General features: G+C 38.5%; 2 protein-coding genes across 2 annotated transcripts in view; both read right to left on the reverse strand.

Annotated features, from left to right (window-relative positions):
* Positions 1-213: 213 nt before the first annotated feature.
* LOC140242988 (transcription cofactor vestigial-like protein 3) lies at positions 214-8856 on the reverse strand. The gene is made up of 2 exons (XM_072322728.1): positions 8143-8856; positions 214-776 (listed from the first exon to the last, which is right to left on the reverse strand). The coding sequence occupies exons 1-2, from the start codon at positions 8663-8665 to the stop codon at positions 214-216; spliced, it is 1086 nt and encodes a 361-aa protein (XP_072178829.1). The 5' UTR covers positions 8666-8856.
* Positions 8857-19526: 10670 nt separating this feature from the next.
* LOC140242989 (17S U2 SnRNP complex component HTATSF1-like) overlaps positions 19527-26933 on the reverse strand; it is a 40999-nt gene continuing 33592 nt past the window's right edge. The window contains exon 5 of the mRNA XM_072322729.1: positions 19527-20272. The gene's annotated coding sequence lies outside the window, so the exon portion shown is untranslated. The remainder of the gene's footprint in view (positions 20273-26933) is intronic.

A 26933-nucleotide genomic window follows, 5' to 3' on the forward strand; every position in this document is an offset into this window, starting at 1 on the left:
GGAGGGGACATTGTAATGTGGAAGAGGCATTGTGATGTATCAGCGTGTTTTTTTAAATAAAATATATGTAATACATCAATCAAAATACCCATTAATTCAGTCTCAGAAGCCATTGCATTTTATGTGGATGTAATACAGTAATTTCCTGGCAAAGATGATAACAAAAAAAAAGAAGAAAAAGAGCATCTCTGCTGGATATGAAAAGAAAACTTGCTACCCTCCTTTACCTGATTCCACCGAGTATGTCGGGATGTCGGTCGTCGAATGATGACTGTGAGGAGTGTAAGTGGCCGGCCATTCCGTGGTCGACGACTTCGTGAAGTCGCACTGGCCGGGCATCGTGGGCAGACGCCCCGGTCGTACGGAGGGCTGGATGAGTAGGGAACTGTAGCGGGGATTGAAGGCGCTCCCCGGCGACACCCCGTAGCCGAGCTCGTGCAGCCCCGTGTGGTGATGGTGGTGATGATGATGCGGGTACGACGTTTGGTGGTGAGCGCCAAACCCGTAGTGCCACGCGGCGTCCGCCTGCGGGTGATGCACCGACGCGCGGTGGTGCATCGTGTACGAGTCAGCCGCGGCGGCGGCGGAGAGGAACGACGAGGTGTCGTGGTGCGACATGGACCCAGTCGTGCCTCCCGCCTGGTACACAGAGTTCAAATGACTGTTGTTACTGTTGTTAGTGTTATTGTTGCTGTTGCCGACGGCACTGTAGAAATTCGAGTTCCAGAACGACGGGGGAAAGTTCCGTTTGCACATAGGCGTGACTGGACATCCAGCTTGGATTTGAATGGTAATAAAAAAGAACAAGAAAATGAGTGAAAACATGAAAATGAGTGAAAAACATGAAATTAAATTCTGCATACACAAATTTAAATTGGAGATAGAGTTATATATAACAGCTCGCAGGAAATGACACAAGATCAAATTGGATAGTGTTGTGTAGAGTCGCGTGATTTTCGATGTCATTCCTTCTTCTCTCGACTTCAATGTCACAAAATTCTCTAATCATTTTCCCTTTAAGATGGGCGGGCGAGAGAACAAACTGCCCATAAATTAGCACATCATCGGGAGCCCTTATCTGCACCACTCACTAAATGTGACTCTCGTTTATTTGGCTTCAGTGATAGGAGTTCACTTGGCATGTTGGTTGATGACGGGGAATGCACCTATACGCGGCCATATATCACACATACTTGGGGAAATGTTTGTGTTTGTGAATGATTTACGTTCGCACAGAAACTCACAGGTTACATTCCACCCCATCTAGAATTAGAACAGGAGCGCTTTAGCAATTATAGAGATGCCTCAAAGGCTTTGATACATACTTCCACTTTTCAAAATCATGGTCATGATATCAATAACACGTTTAGATCCACGTTTTAAAATAGCGTTTTTCCCTAGAATGTCGTATCGATATGTAGGGCCTAGATGTGTTACATAGTAAGTCTTGCCACAAAACTGAGTACACACGAGGCTCCTATTGGGAAGTACAGTCATAGCAGGCCATTATACTTCTCGAAAATCTTTCTTGTATGAACTGTAGTGAGCAATGTTTTGAAAACTATACGGTAGTGAATCTGCTTTTGAACTGATAAAATGAAAACAAAACAAAAACAAAATGCAAGAACACCCCCCCCCCACACACACACACACTTACACACATGTCACTAACATACATACATTCACACATACAAACACACATACATGTACACACGCACACGCCATCACAGTCAACGATTCACGTGCAATGATTCTTCCACCTTTTGTATCAATCACTCATCCAATTTACGAGTCGCACGTCTGCCCGGTCCCCCGCGCACTTCGGCATGCGCGACCCGCCATTTCTACATCTTCCCCCGACGACCGTTAAGATACCAGCTGAGGTCAGAGTTCAATAATCGACAGGGTTCGTCAAGGGTGGTGCGTGCAGCGCAAGTACGTTTGGCAAGCAATCATCTCTTCTTCGCTGTGTTTCATACAGGCATTGCTTTACTTATGTGTTTAAAATCTCTTATGAAGGTACAATGTATAAGTCAGCGAGGGATAGTTTATCAACTGGGAATCAAGTGCATGAGTATATCGGCTACTATCTTTACTACTAAGAATTCTACGCTAATGAAGTACACAATCATGAATGTAAGCATGGATGTACCATGCAATATGAATTTTTCCAGAGTTTGTGTGGTATTGCACTGAGGAAATAATAAAGTCATCTATGTAGTGCGGAGCTTGGCAACGGTCTGTGCTTTTATGATGTTTGTGCTTTATCTCCGGCCACCGTCTTGTAACTTTGTAACAGCCCTTTCAATAACTAAATTTACACCGCAGCATAATATATGACTATATGGGCCCATCACTTAAAAAAAAAAAGTGGGGGGGGGGGGTACGAGTAATTACAATATCTCATAAATTGCGTAAGAGAGAATGCGGACCTATTTTAAAGGTGCACATTATTGCATCTTATTTACGAGATTGTTCAAAAGACCAAATGGATTTCAAGAATCAGGTTTACTGTTCCAGCTGCCGTATATCTTTCAGAGAGATAAAACGTGCGTTTTTTTAATTATAATCATTTTGGCGTGAGTTTTTTCGCTTCGCTTTTGCGTAAACTCTATTAGCACGGTCGTGTAACTCTCGATTGGAAGATGTTCCTCTTATTAAAAGAAAAAGATGGGAGTGATATATATATATATATATATATATATATATATATATATATATATATATTATATACATTTATATCAACCCCCTCGTAGACTCCGTTCAGCTGGTACTTCACTTCTCCATGTTCCTCAATCCTCTCACTCTTGGGGAGACCACAGTCTCACGCCGGTCCTTCTCTCTGGAACAATCTTCCCCTTTCTCTTCGTCAGGCTTCCTCAACCAATTCCTTTAAGCAACTCCTCAAAACACATCTGTTTAATTCCAAATCGTGAATGAACGTGATTGTTATAATTGAGTCGTTTTGTACACTGTATAAGTTACTGTATGATTTGTACATGAAGGGTTTTTCGTATGTTCTGAGATTGATTTCGTTATGTATAGTAAGCATCTTGTTTTTGTTTGTTTTTCATTCGCTATTTCATATGTAAGAGCGCCATGAGCATCATCATTGATGGACTTTCAGCGCTTTATAAGAGGCCACTATTATTATTATTATTATTATTATTATTATTATTATTATTATTATCATTATTATTATTATATATATGTATATATATACATATATATATATATATATTACATGTATATATATATATGTATCACATATGAATATATGTGTATATATATATATATATATATATATATATATATATTATATGTATATAGATGTATCATATATGATTAAGTATGTTTATTTGTTTGTTTGTGTCGTCACAGTGTGTGAGAAACGAGACAACTAGGGATTAGGAATCTAGCTCTTCTTGTTTTTATTCGCGACACCTTCATAAAAGTATGTATTAACTTTCAATGATAACTCAAGTACATAATACCATAATCATAATTGAAATGCTAACATCAGTTCTGATTGAAGACGATGAATACTATTGCCATGCGTGTATTATTGTTATCATTGTTATCACCCACGAAAAAAAATATCACTTTACCATCTAAGTAATGTTAAATTATTATGTATTCGATTTGCTCTGCAGCGGGAATCGCGTAGTGTTGAATAAGATGGCCATCTTAAATGAGGAAGTATACTGACGGTAGGTGACTGAAGGTAGACTAGTACACCGCGTGTAACCTATTTCATTTATTTTGTAGAAGAAACAATGTGTAGGGGGCAAAACAACGCGTTCGCCACCCTCGGGGGAAAATAGACCAAGGACTACGCTACGTTGACACTCACACGTCATGTAGATGTCAACGCTATCTCGTAAAAATTCAGCAGGCTGGCGACACTGAACGACAAATCACGCGCACGGAAACGCTCGGATTTGTCCATCATGGAAACGCCGTCCAATTATTCCATATAGCAGGCGCTTACGACTTTCGAAACAGCAATAAATTCCCATAATCCACCGGGTAATGTGCGATAACACCGCAAACAATAAAGTTGCGAAACAATAGGCCTACACGTCACAGACAAGAAGATTCCTCGACGCAGGAACTGTTTTTGTGTCTCCTTTAAATAACACGGAGACAATAACTATTAAGATCTACAAGTGCAGCAAATTTGAAGTGTTTAAAACTCTCAAGTTCTCAAAATACGATAATATTAGATAACCAAATGTTAGCAGTGTCCTTAAACTCGGACTTAACAGAAGCAAGTTATGTAATTTTACCGAGTTTCATGTTAGCGGCAACCACCACGCCAATAAGATGAAATGCTGATGCCATGGCCTCAACGGAGATCTGTCTTCTATTTAAACCAACAAGCGAATTTTCTCGAAATTTCAATATTCCTTAACATGAAGTCAAAAAGAAAGCGCGTATCCCGTCATCGAAGTTGTATTAAGTTCGCAAACCAAGTAATAGTGAACCAAAAATGAGGTAAATTGTGTCATTTCACTATCTCTCCCCCCCCCCCCCCCCTCGTTAACTCGGTAGCCATCTCAAGTTAGAGAAAGGGATACAAAATTAATGTTTAGAACGTAAAGTAGCTGAACAACGCTTTAGAAAGATGACAAAAGCAATATTGAGCAATCGTATAAGCTGCCTTTAATTTGGAGTACGACTCGCGAAATGGCTGATACATTACGCAGGGCTCCACACTAACTTTTATTTTTGGTGGCCCAAAAGCAAACATCCGACCTTTTTTGGTAGCCCGATCAGCCCACCAAATTCTTCATAATTCTGAAATTTTGGTGGCCCGACGTGCGTTTTTGGTGGCCCCGGGCCACCAGGCCACCGTTAGTGCCGAGCCCTGCATTACGTCATATTAACACAATGTGACTTGCTTCCAGAATATCACTCATTTTACATGTTGTATCGAACGAATCTTCTTTTCTCACTAGCAGTATCAAAGCCCACTAGTTCAAAGGGAACCTATTCTTTCCCCTAAAAAAAAGTGCATCAGGTTGCGTTGCGTCCTTTAAAGTGTAATTCTACCGTCGTCTTCATACGGCCTTTAACACCTCCTTCCCCTCCATTCTTTTGAAGTTTGCTATACCACCCACTGTTATTTCATTTTCATCACTTCAGTTTTCATGACAACGTGTAATTACTACAAGCTTCTACAACCATTTTATATTCTTCTCAGTTCACTTTGTTTTGTTTGTGAAACCTTGATTTCATCTCATTTGATTTGATTTTACTCTTCCATATCTCAAACACAAATAATAATATGATACAATCGATTGAACATAAGACTATACATGGCATCGTAATTCAAAAAGAAGACAAGAGAAGAGAATTATTATACAAACATGAAATGCGGGGGACCTACCAAAAAGCGGAGCTTGTATTGTATAGGTCCCTTATTCTCTTTTACCAAAGAAAGTGAAATGTTCTTTTCGGAAAATGTAGAGTATAGACCTTTAATATTCATGTTCTTATCTCTACAAAACCAAAACGAGGGATTGCACGGTATAGGGACTCTAAACCGTGATCAGCTAGCCTTCTCGTACGTCGGCAGCTTTAAGTGAGATTTCATATCATATTCATGATATTTTCAATAGACAAGATGAAATCAAACAGAGAATGAAAGAGGATACATCAAGGAAGGACCTGAAATCGAAAAAAGTTAATATTAGTTATAGTCATACAGAGTTCAAACAAACGAAACGGTGATATAAACACCTTTCGGTGAGAACATGTGCGTCGTCCTTAACTTTAATTAATCGTACATCAGATCCGACGAAACGTCAGTCTATCAATCTGTTCGTCGGATCTTACACCGTTCATTAACCATTTCTGTGCCATGGAGTCGAAATGTGCACAAATTTTGCACCGACATTACTTTGGACAGGGGAGTAAAGTGACATGCACAGGGTTAAAGGCCACTTGAAGAAAATGGTAGAATTTCACTTGAAAGGTAGGGGATACCTTTTACAGACCTCCCAAAATGCAGCAAAACATTAAATATGAACCTCAGGGGACTTGTTTAGGCCACTGCTGAGAAATTTGGAAGTCAACAGTTATCTACAATTTGAATAATGCTCAAAACTCAACTACTCAGTAGTTTTGTGTGTCAGCCACACTTAAGCCTTTTTGTTGCAGTCTTCTGTATTTTTTTTAATCTATAAACACAAATCTAAAAGTATAAGAGCTGATGTAATAACATATAGAGTGTGTGGCAAGAATGTATATAGAAATGTTTGTAAGTTTTGATGAACTTTCTTCACAAAATATACATGATGGACACACATGCAGTGCATGGGTCTGCAAAGGTAGCCTAGTAAAGTACTGGAATTTACGGTGAGCCCCGAAAAAAATTCAATTCAAAATCTAACGGTCAATGAAAATGTATTAAATGTTACCTTCCACTTTCAATACTTCATGGAAGTTTCTAAAATGATACTCTCTTCAACATACCACTGTATTTATACAACTCTTCATTCAAGGCATGCAAATGGGATTTTAAAGCGCGCCGCGCAACCCGATTCACTACACATTCACCGACAAGCAAATATCGTCCATTCCCCATTGTCTGATCGTCTGCATGTGTGCCCCTAAATATCCACTCATCTGTTCATTTTGCTTCCATGTATTAGTTTACTATCTTTTTATTCACCAGACAAATACATCCTCTACATGAAAGAACTTATAAATAAATTGCGTTGAATAATCCTATCTAGTATCGTGCATCATAGCAAGAGTCAAACCCTCAAACTCACTGTATAGTGTATTGAGATTGAACATTCAATTTAGAAGTCAACATCATTACTTTCATTACCATTGCCAATGTCAATAACTGTTTTCCCAAGAAATTCGCTGTTTAAATCTGAATGATGCAGTAATGAAATGTCTGCTTTATCCTTGCTCAATGTCCCCGCTAAGCTATGCATTATGGTACATTGTATCACCAAAAGAACACTATCATTCAGATACTCTGATTTATAACACTCAGATGATGATTATGTTTATAGCCTTCTTAGAAGGGCCTGTATTCTTGCTACATCGACATATGAAAATATATATTCTGCATATACCATAACTTCGTCATATCTAAACTTCAGACGCCGAGACACGCACACGCTACACCATCTCTTTGAGACGCTTGTCTTCAGTAGGGTGTAGTTTTTCTGTGCGCAATGCTCTCCCAGTTTGCTTTATTTGTTGCTGTTGCTTTTTGTTTTTGCAATAAGATGACTTAACACATCACTAGCAGTTTATCAAAACTTTGCTCAAACTTCTCTGTTTTGCCACCCCCCCAAAAAAAAAAAGAAAGAAAGAAAGAAAGAAAGTGTCTTTGATTGCTGAATTCTGAACTATTCAGACATCTTTTAGTCAAGCTCCTAGAGAAAAGTGCCCTCTTTTCCCAGGTAATATTTAGGTGCTTTATGGCGACTGCGAACAAAAAGCAGTGACGTATATTCTATCTATTCAATATAAAGTTTACAGGTAAATCTACTTTCAGAATATTTGTAGTCGATTATGTAATACTTTACATACATGTATCGCATGCCTCAAATCTTATCAAAAGTACATTGAAGTTGGTGTTTCTACAAGCAGTTGTGATTTGCAGCAACGTTATTCTTTTTCTCTCTTTCTCTCCGTCTCTGTCATGAGGCAAAGCAAAAAAAAAAATCAAACAAAAAAGATCAAACTGATTGACTGCTAGCACACTGTAGAGTGCACTCCCGTTATAACGAACAAAGGTTATAAATTTGATGAAATTTCGGGTACAACGAGGTAAAACTCGGGTCCAAAAATTATCGTCTATATAGTCTTTATGAACTATTTTTTTTTTTTTTTTTTGCTCGGCTATAACGAAATTTCGATACAAGGAAAGAATACCGCCGGTCCCGAGACTTCGTTATAACGAGAATCGCCTGTATCTATGAAACGTTGAGTCACTGTGACCCTGTGAGCCGAAATTGGACTCACGTCATTTCCGGTGGCGCTGTGCACTTTACACTCCCTGGGTGAGGACATTGCTCAACATAATGATATTAGTTACAATGAAAACGGGTTAAAATTTGCTCATGTAAATCTTTGCACTATTTTCCCCTGTTTGCTTGTACAATCCCTTACCTGTATTTCTGCTTGACCAGTTTGTGCCGTCTGATCCGCTTTCGCTGCTCCCAGTAGCTACAGACCTGCTTTTCTGCACTCCCTCGGGTGAAAAACTGCTCTGCTGGCTCAGCGAACGACTGAAATGCTCGTCCACAATTTTGTCCAAGTCTCCGGTGTAGAAGGTAAAAATAACACACCGAGAGTTGACATAGTCCGCCTCGGAAGCAGGGCCCTTGTCCACACTCCCCGATTCTCGCTCTTCTTTAACCCCCAACACCGACGAAACCGTCGCCAGAGAGGACGGGGTAGAGTGAAGGGACGAATGCGCCGAGTGGCCCTGGCTGCTTCCAGCGCTGCTGGCACTGCTGCACACGCTGTGCCCGGTGAAGTGCGCTGGGTGAGGGAAGTGGGGGTGATGGTGATGACCGGGATTTGCTGTGCTCGCGAAGGCCGACAAACTCGGCGTGTGTGGGGCAGAATGGTGGTGAGTCGACGTCGAGCTGAAATCGACCGCCCCGTCCATTCCCATTCCGTCTTGCATCTTGTAGTGCCCAAATTTCTACATGCATACAAAATGAATACACATCACTGCATGGTCGAAACACTTGATTTCTCATCAGTGAAAGGTTGTCTCGTGCACGAACAGAAACACTTCTCGACTGCGGAGCGCTGGCTAGAAAACTCCTCCCATATACCTTTCTCACACGCGTTACGTAATCATATCATAATTTGAGAGGGTATAGCTAACGCTTGACACAACTACTCGAGCTCGGTTCTTTGCTAGCTGCAAATTGGAAAATCTCTCCATTATCGTCTGAGAAGAATGCATGGCTCGCAGTCACGTGACTACCAACAACAAAAACCAAAAATCCTGGGAATGAAATTTACAAAGAATCACACAGGTGTTTCGCATTCCTTGCAAGTCAATAATTCTAAGCTTGCCAGGAACGTGTAACCGGTATAAGCCATGCAGTAGTAATTCATTAATGTTGGTATTGTTGGAAAAATTAGATTTGCTTCTTGATGTGTGCTTTTATTAGATGCATGTCCCGATATGTACAAAGCTGATAATCTACTACTGATGTGTAAAAAAAAAAAAAAAAAAAGGTATTACATAATAAATTATGTCGGAGTGACACAAAGCATTTTCCACCCATGACGATCATTTTAGAGCCCCACAATATATATTTTTTTTTTCAGAAATCAAATCCCTTATGTATTTTTTCATTTCATAGTCACTTAGAAATCCTTACTCGAAGAATTACAAACGGGAAAATAATGAAGGATAATCTTATATCCTATACTGAATAAAAGGACAGACAATATTTCAATTCCAAATGCAACTTCCCTGAGGCGATGGATCTCATAAAACCAGAAGTAGATATAATCTACGATAGAAGAATAATTAAGTTATCCCGATTGCCAACTCGACAAGAGATCAAAAATAAGGTTAGAACTGAAGTCATATACTTTATAAACCGAGTAAATTGGCATCATGTGATCATGTGATCATGTCATGTGGTTTTCTTATAAGACATGTGTGTTCCATGTAATAACTATGTTTAAAATCGTCATTAATTTATATCTGAGAGGATAGGACTAGTAAAAGATTGAATACAGAAATGAAGAAACTTCCTACTAGTTGCCTCGGGACGAAAAATTAAGCTTTGTGCAACCCAACTCAATAGCTATGAATAGCTACACAATGTTAATTTTTCGTGGAAAAATTGCAGCTGGCTCGTGACACTTGTGATCTAAAAGTCACACTTATGAAGAAGCCATGTGCTCTAACCATTGCAGTCGAACAAGAGGTAAAGGTGATCTTTTATTGCAACACATCATTAGCTTTTGAAGTAGGCTAAATTGTATGCCCACGCGTTGTGGCTGCGTTCTAATGGTCGCATTTCAGTGACGTCTAATACGTATCTCAATCTCTTCTCTCTTCGCAGTGTCCTTACAGTGTAATTCCTCATCACGTACGTTTCACATCGGCTGTGGTAAAATTGTGTTAAGTACAGGTTAAAAACCCCCAGAGTGATGGACATTTTCATCGAACTCGGCATAAATGTAAGAAATGGAGAAGTTAGGAAATTTTGAAGCAAAACGTGGTTTAACGGAACTGATGTAATTAGTAACGACCACATGAGCAAACTGGAAATGATGTCATCACTCCACGAATCTTCACTTGACCAACACACAAATCTCACTTCATTTTCCACTACATGGGAATTAAAAAAATAAAAATGAATTTAAAGAAATGCCTTCCCATCATTTCTTGTTATTGTTATTTTGCAACATAGCAAAAGTTATACTTTGCGTTGAAACGGTTTGAGTTGCTATATTACAAACCCAAATATATATATATATATATATATATATATATATATATATATATATATATATATATATTTCTGATTGATCTTTTCTTTTTTTTTTTTTGTGCGGGAGCCAACGACATTTTTGCGAGTTGATGACATCATTCCCTCAGGTATTGCATAATATCTTGCAGCGACCAATATCACTATCTGACGAAGCATGTAAAATTATGAATAATCAACGAGTATATCTACAATTAATTTCACAGCATCCGATTTTCTCCATCAATTTTGTTCATCTATTTTACTGTGGCGTTTGTGTATTCCATAGCCAATTTGAACATGGCGTGCAATCGATATTTACACCCGTACACGTATAACTGACCTGAGCAAAGGGACGTTGGTAGAACGAGTATTGGTACCCTTGGTACGCGCTCTGATACATCACGTCCAGGCAGCTCATGTTGACAGAGGATTGGTTAAGTGTTTGACAGAATAGTGAAAGCAGACGGACGTAAGTTAACTCAAAGGATGGTCTCTGCCAACTCGGCAACTCTCTCCCATACACTTTTCCTTCGCGCTGATAATGTCATAAAGCCTCTTGTTTGGCATCACTTTCAGAGACTGAAACGCTGGTTCCCGATGTAGTTATATTCACGAAGTTCTCGGTCTTCAATTGATAGCGTATTTTCCGTTTGATGGGAAATACCAGGTTCATCACTCGTATTTGTGGTTTTTATGGCGTTGAAGATGTAAACACTTTGCAGTTTGTTACAGGTAAGTCAAGCAGATCATAACACAATTAAAAGTTTCCATGAGAAGAAAACATCTCGGCCCGAGTCCGTAACATGTCGTATCATGTCACCCTCATTTTCGACTTCTGTTGTATTCCGAGTCCTATTTTACAAACTTTCCCTTTCCTCTGAAGCGATCGAAGGATGTTCATAGTTCCCAGGGCCGGGAATGGATGATGGAATATTACTTTTGAAAGCGGTGTCAATGCTGATTATCTTTAAGAGCTTACCGACGAGAGATTAGTTGTCACCGACTTTCTACGATCGAAAAGACCAGGTTGAGCTGGAGTATACGCGGAGGTAGAGAACATGATGTGGCGGATCTGTCAACATGTGATCAATTCGGTGAATGTTATATCCTTGAGAAGATGATGGTGAGATAGATCCCAAGATTCGAAGAAAGGAGAAACGCTCGGCGAACAATGGACAATGGCTGACCCGACCCATGAGAAAATGTGAATATACAGCTACAGAGAGAGAGAGAAAAAAAAAACCCCAAACAAACAAACATGAGAACATCAGAGCATCAACAATATCTTTGGTGGTTTCCACTTCAGCTAAAAGCTCGAATGCTGGTGACGTTTCCGTGGTAACGCAAAAATGTTCATCGACACCGCCTCCGTTTTGACAGTACAAGTGCGCTACAAAGCCGATGAGTTAGTTTTGACGCGGGTATCATTTCCCTCGCATGCTTTCTCGCATCCAAGCTGGTTCACAGTCTGTAAATTGTCTTGATCTGTGTCCGGGGCCAGCGATGACTGCAATGGGATCACTAAATCATCCGCGGAATACGAAACACGGACATGATGAATTCGAACCACGCGACTGTTTGTTACGCGATACGACGAATGAATGCCGGTGATCTTGGCCTAGACCACGGTGCTAGATCCGGAGGCGCGTTCCATAGGGTGGTTGACAGGTTTATGTCCCACTTATTCCACAAGCCTCGGACGTGTACCCTTTATCTCGACTTCTCTTTCCCCCGACCCCTTTCCCTCTCACGGTCGCACTTCATCCGAGAAGCGTCTCTCATATTCCGTGTGACTTGTTCGATTGGCATTACCCACATGAATCTTGTACGAGACTCTCACATGGCAATCGCAGGATTTGCTTGAGGGAGGGATAATGTTATGGTTGCTAGACTAAGTGTCCTTGTCACACTCTGATGCCGAGCCGAATTTCCGACATTCTTCTGTGCGATCCTATCGTTTGCGGCGGCCTAGATGAAGGATGCGCGGTTCGTCTCAGGCTTCGGAGCGCGGGATGCCATCCCCGCTGTAAAAAGAGTTCTCATGCACTTCTGAGCTATACGCGCCAGGGCAGGTCTCGCTCTCATGGTACCCGCTCCATCGACGAACTACACTTCAACTATTGGTCTACCGCCTTTGGGCGATGAATAAGTTCAGCTGGGTGGAGAAGTGGTAGATAGAAGAGTCGTGTGGCGCCTCGGACGGTCCCTTCAGCAAAGGCAGAGCGATAGAAAATTTCGGTGGGCGTTACGACTGCAGGTTCGCGTGGCACTAGTCTTCGAACTAGACGCCGAATAGTCTCAGGGCCCGTATTTTTCTGGATTTCTCATCACAGTTAAACAATTAAAACATCTTTTTTTTAATCATTGTTTAATATAAATGGGACTAATTTCGTTATAATTACATGCTAAATGAAATTTCAAGAACATCAAGTGGAAAGTAGTTTATTTGAAATCTAGATACGATTCTTTTTATTCCAAGTAGTATAATGAGTTTGGAAATTCGCGATTATTTTCCCATTTTGATAGATGAAGAGAAGACCCTTTTTATAGTTTACTTTGTAGTGTTATTTCATTTCGGCTTATTCAATTGAAACATATCGAGTTCATGTCTTACTATGTACCATGAGATCAACAGAATGTATGTATGAAGCTTGTAGGCATTTCACTTCGCTATGCAACAAGGCACATTTGTGTTTATGTATACTATTTGATAAATCATGGCATAAAAAAGAAAATGTCTTACCAATCCTTTCCAGGTTTTTTTTTTTTTCCCCAGTTGCGATTAATATATATCATTATTTCATCGGAAGCACATATCGAAAATGAAATAAAATGAAAATGACATATAGTTAGATTAAAAGATGATAAAAATCACAACAATATTAATGTTTTCTTATTTCCATTGTGTGAGAATTATGTCTGCTATTATAAGGTATACTGCATGATTATGAACTTAATCTTTATCATCTCTTGTCACGGAAAAGCATACCAGCATCTTTAAACTTTTGACCTATGAAATCCCAAACTTTCCTGATGATAGGCGGGAATCCTAATGACACGAACAAACAAACAAGCAAACAGACTGACAAGCGTACAAACAAGCAAATAAATGAATAAACAAACAAAAAAGCAAATAAACAAAAGCAAACAAACACAGAATCAAAACCCGTTGTGGTCCGAAACAATTATGCCAAAAATATGTAAAAATCCCAAACAAACACATTTTACCACTTCAGATGTTGCGATTGTGACTCTTTCATTTATTTGTTTTTTTCTGTTTTCTCTTTGTGTTTATAGCGGGGGGGGGGGGTGCGAAATTTGTAGCCTCAAACTTTCGGTTTTTTCATTAGGTCTGAACTCTTGAGACTGAACTCTTGAAGTGAGCCGTCCGTGTTTTGGCGTAGATTGACCCCCCTGCAAAGTCTAATGTCGTTATATCTTATGTATTAATTGATTTCCTCTCCCCCATAAACGTTCATGTAGTGAGATATTATTCATGCTAATATGTCATGTATAGTGTATGTTCATAATATTATACAACATATGAATCCCATGTTAGTAAAAAAAAAAAAAAAAAAAAAAAAAGTGGCCGAGTGTGCATGTATAAAATAAACGTAAATCGGAAACTGAATGTGGGTCTCCACTGTTTGTCGATGATGTATTTGCTCAGACAATGATTCTTTCTCTAAGATTTCTTCGTGTGTGCAATGTCCACCCCCTCCAGAGAGAAAGAAGTCAAATATACTCGTTTACTTTTCACACCTCGCCGACAATGTAATGGCGATCTACAATTAGCTTTGGATGGACATTGTCCGGATTTTTTCCCCTCCTTCTAATTCCTACAGACATCTCTCTGAGTCTACCATGGCCAGACATACAAATTGAACGACTGTACTCAGAATGATGGACTGTGCGAACTCTGAACATTTTTATCTGAAGTGGACAAGCTAATCGTATGGCTTTTTGTTATCACAGTGGGGGGGGGGGCAAGAGGTTGGGAGGGGGAGGAGGAGGAAGAAGGGAAGGGGAGACAGGGGTTTGATATGATAGACAGACAGCCAGACAGACAGATAGATGGATAGACAGACAGATAGATAGATAGATAGATAGATAGATAGATAGATAGATAGATAGATAGATAGATAATCGTCATCAGCGTGGAGACAGTCCATCGGTATTTGGCCACGAGTTTACTAACTGCTTGTTGTGGCGTTTGCGATGGTTACTTGCGAGTTTGACTCCTGTTTACAGTCTTGTCGTGTAAAGCAGATTTAACCTCTATAGTTTCATTCTCTACCGATGGTCACCGACTTTTTGACCTTCCATTTATTGCTAGCACTAATAGCAATGCTATGGATATTCTGATAGTTATGATGATGATAAAATTGATAATAATTAACGATAACAACAAGAAAAGTTATTTTAGCATTTCTCGTCGGTTCTATACTATTCTAAATAGTTCCCTTTCACGTCCCTAGGGCATAGAATTTGACGAACATTTGACGATCACGCATAAGAGCCGCATTGGAACTTAAGCCCTACCGCTGCATGAGGTTACTTATGACTACTCTTTTTTTTTTTTATACAGCCCTGTTCTCCATATATTAGCTCAAGGACATCTATAGTGCATAAATTCAAAAACTCTCTTTCCCGAACTCTCATAGATTTTTCTTGGCTTATTTTCATTGGTTATTTCTTTAAAACTTGCTGATTAAAGATTTGTTATGACGGCGAAACTCAAACACGAAGAGTGAGAAAAGACACTATTTAAAGAATGGTATCAAAACTGGCGGGATTTCCTCCTAAATCGGCCGAGTCACCAAAATCTCGCTACCCGGTTTCACGCGCGATGTGGTCGCGCGCTGAATAGAGCTGTAAATGGCCATTGATTAGGGAAAAGTTATTATGGCGCGTAAATATTGACACACTATCTGCAAATTGTAGACCGTTGGAAGGAAATCCTCGTGTTTGTATGTTTGCCTACTAACATGTACGCCATCTTCCCTGCTAGTTCGTTTTCTTCTGTACCACTCAATTCATTACCTTTATCATTATTTGTAGAGATTTGTACAACTACTATTATCATTACATGTATTTTCAGTATATGTACCTCAGCAACAATTGCTCCTGGTTTTTCATAACCATCATGTCATAACCAACGACAAGGCACGGGAGGTGTACAAACTGCCTTAAGGAACCAGTTAGAAATATAGAAAATTGAAGCATCGACAGCAATTACTCCGGTGCAATTTGGTACAAATAACAGGAAAGGGCTATAAATATGGTAACGAGAACATTCATGGTATTGTATTGAGTGGAACGGGTGTTCTTTGTATGGGGAGGGGTCTTGACTTGCAACCGCTAGAATCAAAGTGTGAAAAACATTGAAAGAAACTGTCCTCTGAATTTCTGTTTTCTTTTTTTTTCTTTCTTTCACGAATTAATGGCGTTCGAATAATGCATTTGTGTCTCGTTTCGTCGGAAAAGATATAAGAATATTGATATTCATTGTGTATTCATTTATATTCATTACAGGAGGGGGTAAGAGACTTGTATCTGTTTTTAATCAGGATGTCCTTTTCCTTCTTCTTTTTTTTTTTTTTTTTTTTTTTGTCTTGGGCTTCCCCGCTTCTCTTGTTTAAATTTCTATCTGCTTGTAATCGTATTACTGTTTTATTAATTTGCTCCTTAAATTAATCATGCATGTTATAAAGTCATGTTGGCTCGTATACTCGTGACATACAGACAGTTCGATAATTTCTTCTTTGAGTCCTCTGATCAAAAGTCGAAAGTATTATCGAGGTTGCTTTTGAGCAGAACCACGATGGAAGAGGGAAACTGAATCGACGCTATAACAACACGATAATTACCGCCGCCGTATTTGCTCGCTGTTCAGAGAGACAACATGCTGGATTTTCGCACCACACTTCAAAAAGTCCACTTCCAAATAACAATGGACCGACCTGTATTGATATGTTGTATAGTTCTCTTTGGCATTTACGTGTCATTTTGATCGCGGACAGAATGAACACCATGAATGTCGTGCGTGCCACAGGAGGTACAGACATCGCAGGAAAAAAAAAGAAGAAAATACACACACATCGTGCACGCGCATATTACACCCCTCCCTCCCACCCACCCCCCCCCCCCCCATATCGAGCCCAAGACTTATCGTTGGTGGAGAGTACATGTGTGTACATGCAGTGAAGGGGTTTTGATTTATCGAGATTTTTAACACGCTGTGAAATTGGCCTGTTTAATGAGCGTATTTCATTATGTTTCCCGTGGATATCTTCATAACAATATATACGTTAACTGGTGTATTTCTGTAATTTATTCATGTATTACTGTATGTATTTCTTACAAATTGATAAAACGAAAAGATCTGTGTTTAAAACTGGTGCAAATGCATCATAAAATACATTTTCTGATAAACAATGAAATCAGGGCCAGGGTTTGAAAAATCAGAAGAAGTATGTGCAACCAACTGTATAAGACATTTTAATACATAAGTACTCAAGGACTGTAACTTTGGTTCAGGTCATTAACATGTCAATGTGTACTATAAATTTCACTGATGTGCAGACAAACATTGCTGCACACACAAACACACTCATTCACATACATTACGCATATGCATATACACGGAAACATTTTCATACACCTGAAAAAAAAAATGTGCAAGAACATTTTGAGCATTATTTCCAGACAGCTCCTATTACTCTGCTCTCTGACCTGCACTGTTTCTACCACATCTTGAACTGCTTCAACAGTTACAGTAGTAACAATTAATCAAATCCTTTTGAAGAGAAAAAAAGGAACAATTTTCTATTGATTATATGTCCTTGTCTGTGTTTAAAAACATATGCGACTGCTACCATCCCCTCCCCCCCCCCCCATCACAGATCTACGTACACATAAAGCACAAACACAAAAACAAACACATCCCAACAAGGCAAGCAATGCTACTACAACCCTGAACACATACTTCATGTGTAGAGTTTTTAATTCTGATTTTTATTTCATGTAAGAGGAACTTGAGCTGCCATATAGGCAGACACATGAAGATGCATCTTCAGAGAAAAGAAAATTACATTAACTACAAAGTCACAGAAACCCCCCTCCCCCCATCACTTGATATGGGTACTTTGACATTCTAAATGTAGAAAGCATTCACAAACGTAATTGTGAAGCACATTGAAACCATGTTTACCCAAGATGGTTGATTAGAAAAAAGTTATGTATAGGCCTTCTCTCTCTATTTGTTTTACAAGGAAGAGATCTATCCATTGTGTGTTCTCTCACACATTAAGAAAACGACCTGGTTTTAGGCCAGGATTTCCTGCAACAGTTTGCGGAGATTGTAAAAGACTTTCGATATGTGGCTCCATAACTTGAGCACTTGGATAGTTTGTAAGGATCCTATCCCATTATCACATCATATGTGACTTTGATAAACAGTATATTACTAAAGTTTTGTACCACTTTGTTGATATTCCATGACTTCATGCCACAAATGCATCTATCCAAAATAGGGGAGGTTTTCTAACAGAAAATGTTAAAGTACATTAGTATGTTTTGTTCCTATTATCATACCATTAAAATCTAACTGACTGCCCCCCCCCCCCTTCTCTATATATACATGTGTCTGTCAGCTTTAGAAGCATAATTTATGTATAAAGTCACTGGTCAGTGAAGTTACAATAACTACAAAGAAACATATATCAAAACATGTAGATAAAGCCTCCTCTAGACTTTAAAATGATTTCAAATGCCAGAAGTATCCATAAACGTGGACCAGATTTGAATGAGATCACTCCCTTCATAATTTGCATTGTATGTACACACAAACATGCATTCCAAGTGCTGATGAAAAAGAATGTCATCACAAAATCTGTTCTTTCGATGAAGAATTTGATCATAAATGATGGAGAGAAAAACAAAAATCTTGTCAATGATGTAAAGCTACTCATAAATGAACTCATTGTAGGGGTTGTATCAACCCATGTAATCACATTAAACATTCCGTAATAGAAAATGCAATTTACAGTGATACTTAAAATATATCAAGCCTGTACTATATTACCATAACTTGTATCACAAAATCAAAATTTTCCCTTAGTAAGTGTCATTATATCTATATATATGTATTTCCTTAGGAACATTTTTTTCATGAGAAGGAAAAAATTCATGACAAGAAATGAAATGAAGTAATAAGCACTTGCTTAGATGAGGGATAGTGCAAACGTGTTTGAACAGATGAAAAAAAAAATGTTTGTACTCATCTTTGCATATTTCTTTGAAAAAAGAAATTGCATTCCCTAAAGATATTAAGAGTCATGTATCAAAAAGGAACATCACTGATTAGTAATTGAGATAATGAAACACAAGTACAAGTTTAAGGCAATCATAATAATGCATTTGAGACATATGATATTTCATATTCTAATTTAATCTAAAACGAACAACACTGCCCTGATTCCACTCCAGAAATTTGGCTGATTTCATCTTAACAGACTCAGGATTCAATTTCAATATGACACTTCACAACAACATTGAGAAAGGTATAGAAACTTACATGACTACTAAAAAGCAACAATAATTACAAACCACATGAACAGCAGTTTCTTTAAATCTAAAAATGAAAATAAAATCACTCTCAGTCATCAATGGGCAACAATACATATACAAAAATACTCTTTTGAATAGGTGTTAGCTTCCTGTTGCCTTGCAATATATGCTTCTTTTTCATGTGTCTGAGCCATAATTTCCTCTTTTGAAATACTACAAAGGTTATCCTCCCATGAAACATAGAAAACCTTACCAACTATTGAATAATTGGTTATCAAAACATTTCTTGTGGAGTACAAATATTCTCATTTCAACCAAACAGAAACCACTGGGTCATATTTTCATGTTTTAGGATCACACTCTATTTTCTATTATTTATTTATTTATTTATTTATCTATTCATTTATTTATCTATTTAGTTATTTATCTATTCATTTATCTATCTATTTATTTATTCATTTATTCATTCATTCATTTATTTATCTATTTTTGTTCACAAAGCATGATAGACGTGGAATGCTATAAATACTATACACAGCAGAGATAGGAACACAGGTACTACAAAATCATACAAAAGTATCTTTGGGGAATAACTCCAAGATTTTTCCCCCTCACGGCACATCAAATATAACCTTGTAACTGTTTTCAAAGGATGGATTAACTCCTATGCTACCATTGGTGATTTGTGTGTGTACTATGTCAATGAGATTTAGTGATGCCACTACCAAGAGGTTTAGGTTCTTCATGATTTTAGTAGCTCATCATGTTTTCGTAGCATGCTTCAAGCCTCATAAAACTGATGAAACATATATTCACATTTAACTTAATACACTTGCTTGCTGATCAATTTACCAATGCTTCAAGAGCACTTTATTCTGCCTGAGTATCAGATCCATTCTTCTACAACATTTGCACCCCTGCTGCCAATACAATACTCTGCAAACGTTTTGTCCAACACAAGCAAAGGAGCGATCTTTCAGAGAAAAGAAGGTTGAACTCTGGATGATGGTCAAACTTGGAAATCTTTGCAGAAAACCTATACTCCATGTAATGATAGACCTTCAGATGACCAGACTCCTGAATGCTTGTGACTGTACAAAGCTAAACTTTGCTGTAAAGATTCAAGGGTTGCATCCAAACTGCCCGCAGTCTGACTGCAAGGCTCCTCAGCTACGTCGCTGAGTGAAGGAAGAAACTGGTGATCAAATCCACTGTACCTGCACGCAATAAAACAAAGGGAAGTTGGAAAAGAATGCTCAAGAATATGATATGATATATACCTTCAGAAACAACAATCCTTGCCTCGCACAATGTACTACACACATTTGAATCATATAATAATAATTTCATGCTGTTTTTTTGTTTTATTTTCTTTTAATTTTCATAAGGTGAAAATGGACAAATTTCCTTCTTTTTACCTGACCAATGGAGGCAGAAAGCATAGAAAACCAAACTGCAATACACCTTTGTGAAGTATAAATGTAAATCAAGTTAGTGCATCAAGTAAATCCATCCACATCCTCGTAGCTTACTGTCAAACACTGATGTTTGAAAGTTTCTCCCTTTGTGTACAAAAAATGTTATTTAAGAAAACAACCCCCTCCGTATTTTTTTTGCAAAAGATTTCAACATCACATTAAATCTTTGCTTACAGCACACAATTTCCAAATGCTCAGATTGTGATGTGCTACGCACCTAAATAGTTAGAAGCACATACTGTTGTGTGACCTTTGTAAAATTGAGTCAATATTACACAGTCAGTGACTCGATTTTACTCCACAGGCCCGTGAGTAGTTTTCAGCGGCTTATTTTTTTTTTACCTGTATAACAATCATACTGAACCTCTCCTTTGTTGACACTTGAACTGTGTGAATACCCTCAAGACTTGGTTTATTAGGGCTGCTGCACTCAAATTATATGTTTCATTCCATGAAAATTCCACGTTGGAAATACCACATTGATTAAGTCACACACATGGGCTCTCACATGAGCAGAAATTTTATCATATAAAAACAAGGAAAAGCTAATCCATAGAGAGCATGCTCTAGTGACTGGTATATTATGTTGTTGTTGAGTCTTTTCTGTTGCATCAAACTTGTGAGATGCTTGGTTGAGATGCCTTGCTCAACTTGCCATGCCGAGTACTACCACCAGGGAAGTGCCACCTCCCTGCTACCACAGGATGTACTGTGTCCTTAACAAGCAAAATGGGACAAGGATATCCTTATCTCCACAACAATCCAAACTTGATTATAATCAAGTTGTTTCTGAACCTCTGGCCTTTGTCAAAGGCCCTCTTGCATTTAAATCGATATTGCTAGAGAAATGAGCAAAGAGTCATCATGAAAAACAGAGTTGAGCGGCCAGTGAGCACTTAGCCCCAACAAGAAGGCCTTTGAAAACCCATATGAATTTCTTAGATCATCCCTTTCAACCACTGAATATTGCCACAAATGCTCAGTAACAAACATCACAACCAATCTGCTCTACTCTGCAAAGCCTAAGCATATATGAATATACATGTATATTGCATACGTATGCATCTATACAGGGCTTGGCATTTGTGGTGCCCAATGGCCCAAAGGCCACTCAAACTTCATATTGGGCCACCAAATTTTCAAAAAGGTTATCTTTTAGTGGCCTGATAAGACAACTAGGATTAAAAAACGGATTATGTTTCTTTTTATTTTGGGCCAATACATTTTTTTTTAGGCCACCAAAATTTAAAATCTTAAGAAATTACTGGCCCAAATGGGCCACCAGATAAAAAAAAAAAACAAACTTAGTGCTGAGCTCTGTATCTATATTGACCACCAGCCAGGGGGTAAATTTATCAATCCCAATGGTTGAAGCGACTGTCTGCATCATTTGGTGCCTAGACACATGATCATTTCGGTGAAGTGGTGTTAAGCTACTGTATCTCCCAGACAATGAATGATAATCACATTCACATGGTGATGTGTTTGGCTTTGGCCCACTTCGCTTCTAAGTGTCAGTGCCAGCCCAGCAAACTGTGTGTGAGGTCTTTGAAAGAGACTTCTGAAACTCTTGTGAAGTGGGGGCATTTGTGTCTTGCCACAGCTGTACACATTCATGGCAAATGAGTCCAAATGGAAGATAGAAGAGCCAAGGGGATGAGGGGCAGCAGGGAAGGGATGAGGGGGGAGGGGAGGAGGAGGAGGACAGGGGAGGGGATAGGAAAAAAGAAGCAGGGAGGGGATGAGAGGGGGAGGAAAAAAGGAGGAGGGGAGGGGATATGGAGATAGTGAAAGGATAAGAGAGAAAGAGAAGGGGTGGGGAAGGGGAGAGGGAGGGGAAGGAGGATAAGACGGAGTCTGTATCTCCACCACAATCATGTTGTTTCCAAATCCAAAGAATCCCTGATAGAGATCTGAACATTTTTTCCTTACGTAATCACTTCCCATGGCTGGCTACCAGTCCCACCTGGTCCCACTACCGACTAAAAACCCGAGGACTATAGTTTTCTCCCTCTACATACTATGCAGATACAGCATCTGCATGTCAACACACTTTCCCATCTATACAAGTTCAAGTGTGCAAAAACTGACTGCTCAGACACAATATGAGCAGCTTGAATATAAAGATCCAGCAAAATCTATGTCATGAATGAAAAACTTGCAGTGATTTATACTTCATTGCAAAATATATTTCCTGATTGTTTTCATCCTTTGGGTCATGCCATTTTCATGCAGTTTTGTTACTTTGCCTTCTTCTTTTTTAATTTTGAACAATATTCTTTGTAGAGTTCAGCTCTTTTCACTGACAAATTACAAACAGATGTGTGTGCCAACACAGAGGGGGAAATCAAGAATCAGAATAAAAATGATTTGACGTTTTAAGTCTATTGATGTTCAAACAAGACGTGGGTAAGATTTTATGAATTTGAAAATTCTAACAAGAGGGAATATTGTATGATAAAAATCTTTTCTCCACACAGATGTTTATCATTTCACCATCATTTCAGGGACAATTTGGTGAAGACAGTGCATAGAAAGTTGCATTTGCCCCCCCCCCCCCAAAAAAAAAAAAAAAAAAAATCACATTTAATAAAAGCGATGTTAAAGTGAGCAGAAATTAGCATTGTTCTCTTGGTCTATAATTTTAAAAGCTGTTGATGCATTCAATGAAAAGTCAAAAATTCCATGCCAGAACAAAAAGGATGCATGGATTTGTGCAGCAGTGAACAAAATGAAGTTATAGTTTTCACCCTAAAAACTTCAGCATGAGCTTTTCATGACCACTAACTAGATGAGAGAAAGACAGAGAGAGAGAGAGAGAGAGAGAAGCAATATAAGAGGAGAAAATGGAAACAGAAAAATATACTGAACTCAACTGTGGTGGGATAGATGGATCAGAATATCTTTCATCATCAAACTTCCTCTCATTTTCAAGCGCCCAAATATTTTTGCATCACAAAAGCCAATGAAATCTAATCCTATAATCCCTCTCTTTCTCCCCCTAGTATTCCCCCAGTGGGGACGCCCAGGAGCTATTAGTGTGGCATGGGTCCAGGATTCCCCTGTGTCGCATTGGACTTGGACTGGTAAATGATAGACCAGCCCTCGGGGAGCCCTGCTACTCTTTCATACGAGTTAGTCTCCCCCACCAGTCCCAAAATGATCCCCTGTGTAAATATGGACCTTATCAACTTTTTAAAGGGGAATGAAACCCAAATATATATGAAGATTGAGTTAATGCACAAAATTAGACAATCAATTCAAAAGTTATGAATTTTTAAAGTTTTGGTGCCACTATTGGTAGATGAGAAGACTACAATATTTCCTGATGCCAAGCATGGACAGCGGTATTAAGGAAATAAAAAGAGATTTCAACATATCCTTTATTTTTCTAGCTTAATGAAAAAGCACTTTTCTCTAAGAAAACAGAAGGAATTACTGATACATTACTTTAAACATATGTTAGTATCAAGAGGAGGAAATGTGTACTTCTCACATTAAAAGAAAACAACGAAATTGGAATTTTGTCAAATTCTCTTTATTTCCTCTTTACATGGTTGTCAATGTGTTACATCACAAATTGTTGAAGTCTTCTTATCAAGTTATTCTGGTACCAATACTTTCAATTTCAAAACTTTTGAATAGATTGTCTGATTTTCCTCAAACTTTGCTGATGTGTTGTACTAACATTGCTGCATTTATTTATTCATTTATTTATTTGCAGTATTCTTCACCCAGGGTAGCCCCATCAGTGGTTTATACACTGACGTATTTATATACTCTTTTATATACTCTTTTATATACTCTTTTATATCTTTTATACTTATTTATACAAGAGTTTATATACTCTTGGGGGCCCTGCAACAGAATAACAAAATACAACAAATAATGCAGAATGCACAAAGTAACACATCAAGGACATTCTGCTTGACATAGCAATATCAAAAAAAAAAATAACAAAGCTGTGTGTAAAGTGCAAAATAAGTTTTGTTTATAATAATCACGAATTCATAGCATTCACTGAAGTACGATAATACCCTTTACACAATACAATATAGGGATATCAAAACGACCCAATTCTACTCCAAAAGAGATATCGTATGCTCTTACGAATGCTTAAAGACAGGTGGCATTTTGGACTTCAGTGGGGAGGCGATTCCAATATTCAATATTTTCAATATTCAATATTGAATATGCAATATTCAATGTATTCAATATTCACTATTGAATATATTAGTTTATTGAGCAGTCACTCAATAAACACAAATATTTGGACACCGGTTTCCTTTCAGTCTCACCGGCAAGACATCTAAGCACAATATCAAAAGCATGAATGTCAAAATGGAGGTCTTGAGAGGTTTGGAGTACACCACTACTTTTGTTGGTAATCGTACTTCCCTTCTTTATTGGTAATTTGTACTCATACTTTCCTAGAATTTGAATGGATCCTCCAAGAAGTAAGTAATCAAGTTCCCGACAAATGTTGGCGGAAGTGTTAAACCTTTTTACAATTTGCAGATGAAAATAAAATCACTGTAAAAATGTTAATTGGTGTTATCAATGTTAAGTATTGTTAAATATACAAAATGTGAACAAGTTTTATAAAAAACTAGAAATGTCGCTACAGCGACTGGTTATACCCCCGCCAAACAACATTTCATAAGCTTTGGTCAAAACAACATTTGATAAGCTTTGGTCAAAAAACTGAGGAAGTAGTTAAATCCGCAAGATCTTTCCTTGATCTTCTGCCATTAATATGCCGTTACCATGGCAACGTACTTTCGGGTACTGTCGAAAAATACGTCTTGCACATCTACAACCAAAGGCACACATCTGTACCAAGTTTCATGGAAATTGGGCAAAAACTGAGGAAGTAGTTTGCAACACAAAATTTTCCATCATTTTGGCTCATAATATGTGAGCTGTTACCATGGCAACATACTTTTTGTCACTGTCAAGAAATGTGTCATGCTGACCTATATCCTAAGACAAACATTCAATATGAATTCCATGAGAATTGGAAGAACACTGATGAAGCAGTTTTGCCATGAAGCATTTTGCCCTATATTTTACCAATAACATGCCGTTACCATGGCAACGCACTTTTTGCCACTGCGGAAATATGTGTCTTGCACATTAACATATTCAGATGAACATCTGTACCTAATTTCATAAAAATTGATCAAAAACTGTGGGAGGAGTTCGCGACGCAAGATTTGTACCCATTTTTGCCCATAATATGCCGTTACCATGGCAACGTACTCTTGGGTACTGTCAAAAAATACGTCTTGCACATCTACAACCCAAGGCACACATCTGTGCCAAGTTTTATGGGAATCGGTTGAAAACTGAGGAAGTAGTTCGCGACGCAAGATTTGTACCCATTTTTGCCCATAATATGCCGTTACCATGGCAACGTACTTTTGGGTACTGTCAAAAAATGCGTCTTGCACATCTACAACCCAAGGCACACATCTGTGCCAAGTTTTATGGGAATCGGTTGAAAACTGAGGAAGTAGTTCGCGATGCAATATTTGTACCCATTTTTGCCCATAATATGCCGTTACCATGGCAACGTACTTTTGGGTACTGTCAAAAAATACGTCTTGCACATCTACAACCCAAGGCACACATCTGTGCCAAGTTTTATGGGAATCGGTTGAAAACTGAGGAAGTAGTTCGTGACGCAAGATTTGCAACGGACCGACCGCCAACCGCCCGACCGCCCGACCGACCGCTGATTCCTATATACCCCCTTCAAACTTCGTTTGGCGGGGGTATAAAAAAATCTCGAATAAACCGTCTACAGTTATGGTTTATTGAGAAAATAAGTGATACCTCCTTATGTTTGTGGCTTTATTGCAAAATCTTTATATGGTAGAATACAACCCAAGGCACACATCTGTGCCAAGTTTTATGGGAATCGGTTGAAAACTGAGGAAGTAGTTCGCGACGCAAGATTTGCAACGGACCGACCGCCAACCGCCCGACCGCCCGACCGACCGCTGATTCCTATATACCCCCTTCAAACTTCGTTTGGCGGGGGTATAAAAAAATCTAGAATAAACCGTCTACAGTTATGGTTTATTGAGAAAATAAGTGATACCTCCTTATGTTTGTGGCTTTATTGCAAAATCTTTATATGGTAGAATATTTTGTGATACAACTGAACTATGCATCAAACCTGATAACTTTAAAATCTTTTCAATCACTGCTCCCAATGGTAATCAGTGGCTTTAATATGCTGCTGAGGTATGATAATAGTCAGTTTGCAGGCTCTTCCACTGTAAAAATGTTAATTAGCATAATCAATGTTAAAGATACAAGATGATATGTGCCATTCGTCATGTTCATCCATTCTGGTATTAGATTAAGACTTGGACACTGAAATGTCATGAAC

Source organism: Diadema setosum, chromosome 19, assembly GCF_964275005.1.
Source record: "Diadema setosum chromosome 19, eeDiaSeto1, whole genome shotgun sequence".
Lineage (NCBI taxonomy): Eukaryota > Metazoa > Echinodermata > Echinoidea > Diadematoida > Diadematidae > Diadema > Diadema setosum.